The sequence below is a fragment of the Triticum dicoccoides genome, chromosome 3B, assembly GCF_002162155.2.
Source record: "Triticum dicoccoides isolate Atlit2015 ecotype Zavitan chromosome 3B, WEW_v2.0, whole genome shotgun sequence".
Lineage (NCBI taxonomy): Eukaryota > Viridiplantae > Streptophyta > Magnoliopsida > Poales > Poaceae > Triticum > Triticum dicoccoides.
Window position 1 is genome coordinate 67,073,094 of NC_041385.1, and position 7,137 is coordinate 67,080,230.

At 47.0% G+C, this 7,137-nt stretch overlaps 1 protein-coding gene across 1 annotated transcript; it reads left to right on the forward strand.

The window, feature by feature from the left end:
• The first annotated feature begins 359 nt into the window (after positions 1-359).
• LOC119274748 lies at positions 360-5,552 on the forward strand. Its single transcript, XM_037555473.1, has 2 exons — positions 360-1,825; positions 5,478-5,552. The coding sequence occupies exons 1-2, from the start codon at positions 501-503 to the stop codon at positions 5,512-5,514; spliced, it is 1,362 nt and encodes a 453-aa protein (XP_037411370.1). The 5' UTR covers positions 360-500; the 3' UTR covers positions 5,515-5,552.
• The last annotated feature ends 1,585 nt before the right edge of the window (positions 5,553-7,137 follow it).

Genomic DNA, 7,137 nt, shown 5'->3' on the forward strand with positions numbered 1-7,137 from the left:
AGCCGCACAGGACCACTCAGCAGTCAGCACACAAGCACCTACTACCACCCAGCGCGTCCAGAAGCAAGGAAGAATGCGAGCGAAAAAGGGCATCAAGAGCGACGCAATAGGCAATAGCGGCGAAAAACCCTAGAGGCCGCGACCTGACACAAACGCATTGCTTTTTTTTTCTGAGACAAACACAAACGCATTGCTGACCCCACGACCGCGAGCACATAAGCAGCCCATCGACCGGCCCACACCCCATCGCCCACCGCACAATCGAAAAGCCAAGAAAGGCCCACACGTCATCGTCGAAACTTGGAAGATATATAGATCTTCCCTCAAAAAAAAAAAGGAAGATATATAGATCGAGATCTCGATCTCAATCTCTCCTCGCGTATATCTTATCTCCCGTGAAAACAGCCACCGCACCCCTGCGCCTATCCAAACCCTAGCCACCCCCCTGCGCCTATCCAAACCCTAGCCACCCCACCCCTGCGCCTCCCGATCCAGCGACCATGGTCTTGCCTGGATCCGCCGCGGCCGGCTGGATGATGCTGGACCGCTTCATCTACCACAGGGGCGAGGACGGCGACTGCAGCGGCTGGTGCTTCCCGGACGAATCCGTGGCGCCCCTGAGGGCCACTTCGTCCACCTCCGTCGGCGAGCCCTTCGACGTCGCCATCCTCCACGCCGAGCCCCCTGCAGTCTCCCGCCTCTACCTGCGGTGGCCCGGCGGCACCAACAGAAGGGGCGCCGAGCTGGCTGCCGCACACCGCGACCTCCTTCTCTTCCGGTTCGTCTACTTTGACCTCCACGTCATGTTTGACAACTTCGTTTGCGTGGCATCCTCAGATCCTGTGCCGCACATCGAGTTCAAACGCCTTCCCCTTTGCACCATACCAATGGTCTTGCCTCCGTTTTTCAAGGAAGACACGGAGGCAATCACTACACGTCGATACTTTATGCCCAACACTCTAGGGCTCGTTCGTGGATCATCCCCTGGCCATGAAGATGAGTTTGTCGTGGCACAGCTGGCTAGTATCACTAAGATACCAGGCCCAGACGACATGATGGAAGCTGAAGTGTGCATGATCCGCTCTCGTGTATCAGCTATGGATGATGATGGCACATGGGAGCTTCATAAGATACCCATCCAGCACAAGGAGCATCAATACTGGAGACTCGTCGATTGGTCGACTAGCGCTGTCACCACGTTCAACAACCGTATTTGCTGGATTTCCTACTACACAGGAGGTATTCTATTTTATGATGTATTCGCAGAAACGCCTACCATCTCTTATCTAGGGTTACCTACCCATCACCGTCCTGGATACCGAGAAAGAGGTTTCCTTGAGGTGAACCGCAGCATATGTGTCACTGGTGGGGGTGATCTTCTCAAGTATACTTCTGTTGTTCGCACCGACCGTCAGCTCTGTGGCCCACTTGAACCTCGCCAGGGTTATAAAATTATCACTGATGTTTTGAAGGCAACGGAGAGTGTTGACATGGAGTGGGACCGGGATACGTTTGTGACAGCTTATGAATTCTGGCGTCACAACACCTCTGAATGTCTCCCGCGCGATGCTGTCCCCGAGTACCCTCTTGTCAGCATGGACGACCCTAGTATTATACACTTTTTGCTGTCTGAGGAAAGAGAGAAGATTAACAAGGTTTCGGTTGTTACGATGGATATGGTTACCAACAAAATGATTTCAGTTGTTCCATATATTAAAGGAGAGGAAGACCTCGATGGCGAAGATGCCGACATGGTCAAAGAAAAATCACACCTTCTCAAGTCCTTCCTTACATCGGAGTTCCCCAAGTTTCTGAATCTCACAAGGTATTGATCTGTGCACTGGATTTATTTTTAACTGTTAAAACATTTTAGATACAAGTCAGTGATGGTGTAACCTTTGTAAAGTTTAGTTTGAAGCAGCCCCATATGACATGATATCTCTAGCGCTATATATTTCATTTATAGTGTAATCTCTTGTCATGCCACTTTTTGAAGTTATCATACAATTGCAGCCTAGAGCTTGTTGAGGCCCATCTCCTTGGAGAACATATTTGTTTGGAAATTTAGTTCTACTCCGAAGCTAAAGCTATGCTAACTTAGTTGCCTTATTAAGAAATTCGTAAGGTCCAATATATATGTTCAGGTCCAAATCCAGTGTTAAATATTCTGTACAATTAGCATTTGGTGACTAAAGTTTTTTTTCTTTCATGGATTGCTGAACATCCAAAAGCTTGAGGATTCTGTGCAATTAGGTGTCAATTCCATGGTTCGATTGCTATACTATGTTCTGCTGTCGAGCATAGAGTGGCGATGTGTTAATCCATCTGATGATCACATGGACTTGGTGAGGAGATGGTCTGTAGTTTGCTGAAATTTGGACTTTGTGTGTGTTCTCTATTTGCTGTGTCAGTCTTGTTAGTTTTGCAAACTCAAATGGCACCCCAGTTTCGTTCGGCGCTGAGAGATATGAACTTCTGTAGTTTGATCAACTTAATAATAGTGTTTTGAACTTCTATTTCTAAGTATCAATAGTTCAATGAGTTCTTAAATTTCATTAGGTGTTTTAAGGCCATCTTAATTATTATCCCAGTTATTATTAGGAAGCAAACCAAGTTTCATCATCCTGGACAGTCCTCACGAGTCATCCAAGTTAGTTGATTGAACTATTGTCATTCCAGTTATACAACCAAACAGCTGTACCTACCCGGTTATATTGAATTTGAATATTTTTTTGTGGGAATCTTGAATTCCTGTCCTCGCAATCCTGGGTCCGCCACTGCCAACTGCTCCAAAATGCAGGTGATCACCTCTGTCATCGTTGCTTTTCGCCCTTCCCGGAAGTTCCAGACCTCATTCATGATGCGCCGCTTGTCAGGACTATACTCGTTGAGCTCTCTCAGTGCATCCTTCACTGCATTGCAGACGCTGTCGCCATAATCAAATGGCAGCTTGCTTAGTATTGGATCATTGTCATCTATAACCTCCTGCAATTGTCCAAAAACACCCTAGTGATTATTCACACAAAATTCAGAGAATTTAAGGGCATGAATGCTGTAGGGAAATTGAATAGACACCTTATCTTCTTCATCGACCTCAGTATTAGTAAACGGACGCCATAATGGCTTCTGTATTTCCTCCTGCCAATACGAGACCAACCTTGCAGCTTTTCCCTCTGGATCATTGTCCCTGTATTTCAAATTGCATGTGGCGCGAAAAGGATTTTCATCAAGTTGGCCCATCCTTTTGATTCCAACAACGGCGCTCCCACTAATCAGCATGTTCTCAAAACCCTTCACATTTGCACATTATCTTCATCATTTCAATGAGGAAAACCTCTAGCAACAATGTAACTCCTTCCAATGAGGAAAACAGAGCAACTAGAATTTTAAAAAACTGAAAGGCTTTTACTTTTACCTGAACCAGCTCTTGGCGATTCTCTTGGAGCTCTTTGCTGTTAGCCTGCTCTCTTTTCAAGAGGTCTAGCAATGGAACTTTCATCCTTTTCCCTTCCTCATCCAGAATATTTCTCACATACGTCATTACTGCATAAAGACGTTGATGGTCTTCCTCTGCGAGCTTCTCCCCTGCTTGTAGTTTCATGTTCAGCTGCCGTGCGGTGAGCACTAGGGCTTTATCCCTTTGCTCCAGTTGCCTCTCAAGTTGAATTAGCTTGGCATGAATAGCCTCCATCTCTTGCTACAAGGCGAGTTTTAGCACGGTCAGCTACTAAGAATTTGATGCAGATGAGCTTATCGATTGTCCTATCAAAGAGAAGAAGAAACCTTGTGGTTTTCATGCAGCATGAGAGCATGATCAGCCACCTTGCACTCTTCACCTCCCACCTCCGATGCGTTGATCTCCAAAGCACCCTGTGTATGTGTAGGAGAGTTCTGCTAATACCATAAAAAAGGAAATGAACAGGGTCATATTGCGGTGGAGAGCTTGGTCTGTCAGTTATGAATGTAGCGATAATCTAGCTAAAAGAGCAAATATTTGTCTAGAGTTTCCACTGAAATTGTTTTTAAACTGATGCTTCCTAATACTAATTTAGGGGGAATACTGCCTGAGTAGCATCTTAAGCTGACACTGAAGCTAATTCTAGCATTAAAATTGGGAGTATAGATAGATGATCTGAATTCGACATTGTTTAACTCCCACATACATGCTTTGGCTTGTAAAGCAGGGCAAGTACACTCTGACACTGCCTCTCTGAGCATATGTTGTCCATGATCAGTAAAAACAGAATTCAGCATTCGACATATCACGCTTTTTTCAGTGCACATTCGGCATTAACATATGTAACTTCTTTTTTTATAACCGCGACACTCTGAAGTTGAGGTGAAAATTCAGCACTCTGAAAAATGACAGTAAACATGTTATAGAGTTCAGATAAGAAATGCATGAACCTACCTTCTCCAGCTCATGCAGCACCAGGTCATGGTCAACCAGCTTGCTCTCTCCATCTGCCATGTCCAGTGTGTTGACCTCCAAAGCACCCTAAAACAATAAGAACAACCCAAGACAATGTCAAGATGGCGAAAGCAAACAAACCGGGTCATACGGCGAGGGGAGGTAGCTTTGTTGGTTATTTTTTATTGTTACGGAGTATCAATGTACCAACAATCAAGCTAAAAAGAACAAACATTCGTGTGAATATGTAGAATTTCCACTCAAATCTTCTCAACACGGCAGATTTGAGAAGACTACTGGCTGCAGCATACTCCCTCATTCAGGCAGTGGACAAATAAACAAATCTTCAGTGTCGAAATATTTGAGTTAAAAATTCAATTGTCAAACCTTTTCGGATGAACTATAGTGGCCTGTAAGCAGGGGAGATGCTCTCTGTTACTGTTTCTCTGAGCATTTGCTGAATTGTGGTCCATGGTCAATACAGTATTAATTCGGCATACAGTTCCAATTTTTGGCTGAAAAGAATGCATTTCAAGCCCAGTCGGATTAGGAAATTCCAAAACTTTTGTTAACGGTCGATATCAGTTTTCTTTCGCAAAACAACACTATGAAGTTGAGGTTAAAATTCAGCACTCTGAAAAACTGAATGTAAACTGACACTGATGCTAATTCTGTAGATGATTTGAATTTATAGTGTTTTTGCTCCCAGCTGCATATGTACACTGTGTTGTGTTGGTTGCAAGCTTCATTATGATAACTATCAATTCAATCAAAAATTCGAAATGCCGCTGTAATTTTTTGGTTATAAGCAATTCAGGGTTAATTTATAAAAATGCATTTCACGCCCTTTTCAGCTGGACTTGAGCATTCGACATTGTTATCTTTAACCCATTTATTTTGATAACTGCTGACATCGGTGTTCATTTGCAAAACAACACTCTGAAGACATGAAAATTCAACACACTGAAAACTGAAAGTAAACTGAAAATTCAACACTCTGAAAACTGAAAGTAAACTGACACTGATGCTAGTTCTAGATGATTTGAACTTGGTTGCTTCATTTCAGTGTGCTCACAAGTTACTGTCTCTCTGGACATATATGATGTGGATGATCACTTCAGTAACAAAATTTGACATGCCGCTGTAAATTTTGGGCATAAACTTGCAATTCAGGCCTCACTCATCCGACATTAGCATCCGTAGCTTTTTGTTAGGTACTGTACTGAACTACTAATGCTGGTGTCAATTTGTAAAAAGACATTGTAGAGCTGAGTAAAAAAGTTCAGCACTCTGAAAGTAAGACAGCATTTTAGAGTTCAGGAAAGAAATGGCATGCGCCTACCTTCTCCAGCTCCTGCAATTCTGCAATCTTCTCCATCTTCCACTCGAGCTCTTTGGTCGTGGCGTCCAGTTCCGCCCTGAGCCTCTGATTCTGCTCCTCCGGATCCTCACAGTTGAACGCTGGTATGAGCTTGTTAGATATGGTCATCAGCTCTGACAGGTAACGAACCAACAAGATTAACATTTGACTAAATAATCAGATCATTATCGAGCTCACTACGACCAATCTGTGGATTATTACCGGCGAGCTCGTCGATGAGGCAGCTAATGTCCTGCTCCGCCGCCCGCACCGCCGCGGCCGCCTCCTCGCACCTTGCCAGAGCCTCGCCCTCGCGTCGTACTTGTCGGCGATGGCGTCCTCGGCCCTCTTCACCGCAGCCGCCAGGAAACTCCCCGCGGCGTCATCCCCGCGCAGGTGCAGGAAGTGGTGGTGGAGCTCGGGCGGCACCGTTTCCTGGGCTGGCGCGGTGGCCGTGATGGAGGCCGGGTGCTGCTGGGTGTCGGAGGCCAGGGCGCTCTCGGTGGCGAGGTGCTGGTGCGCGTCGGAGGCCAGGGCGCTATCGGCGGTGGGGTGGTGCTGTGCGTCGGAGGCGTGGGTGCTCGTGGCGATGGCATCGAGGACCTCGCCGGCGTCGGTGTCGGCCATGGGCACGTCGTCGTTGCTTGACATGCAAATGCAGAGAGCGGAAGCCTTGGTGTGGGTTTGCGTTGGGTAGGATGGATTTGCACTCTCTGTAGTACTAGTGCAATCGATGATTTATTAAATTCAGTGCATTTCTTTTCCAAAGCCTTTTCTTTTTAGCATAACATCTTCATGCACAAATATATTTTCTAACGCTTAAGAAGGTCTGGTAAGTCCACGTGAAGCTTAAGAGCATCCACAGCCGGGCACCCCAAACGCCCGGGCGGCCCGCCGGGTCACTGACGGGTCACAAAATTTTGATCCAGAAGGGCGCCTCAAACGGGTCTCAAACTCCCGGCTGACCAACACCCCTCATACCCAGCTCAAATATGGGGCAGATATGGAGGCATCCGCGTGCCCACCACGTTGGACCCAGCCCACACTGGCCCACCCGACCCCACATATATTCCTCTCATCTGCTCGCCGGACCAAACCCTAGCCACTTCACCGCACTCCGCTCCGCCACTCAACCTCATCTCCGGCGGTCTCCGGCATGACGGGCAGCGGATCCGAGTCCTTCACCTCCAGATCCATCGACCCCGAGCTCGTCCCACGCGGCCCCGAGGAGGAGATGAACGTCCGACTTGCGCTTCGCCGCTCCCAGGAGGAGGCCCGTGCCCGGCAGCGCTCGAACTCCTTACGCCTGGAATCCATTGCGTCCGCCCAAATGGCGCATGGATCCGGCGCTAGGTGTGCTGCTGCT

Excerpts from the sequence above, each read along its gene's own strand:
- LOC119274748 (XM_037555473.1), top strand. The coding sequence starts at position 501 with ATGGTCTTGCCTGGATCCGCCGCGGCCGGCTGGATGATGCTGGACCGC. Across the intron at positions 1,826-5,477 it reads AAGTTTCTGAATCTCACAAG|TGTGCTCACAAGTTACTGTC; the intron begins GTATTGATCTGT and ends GCTTCATTTCAG.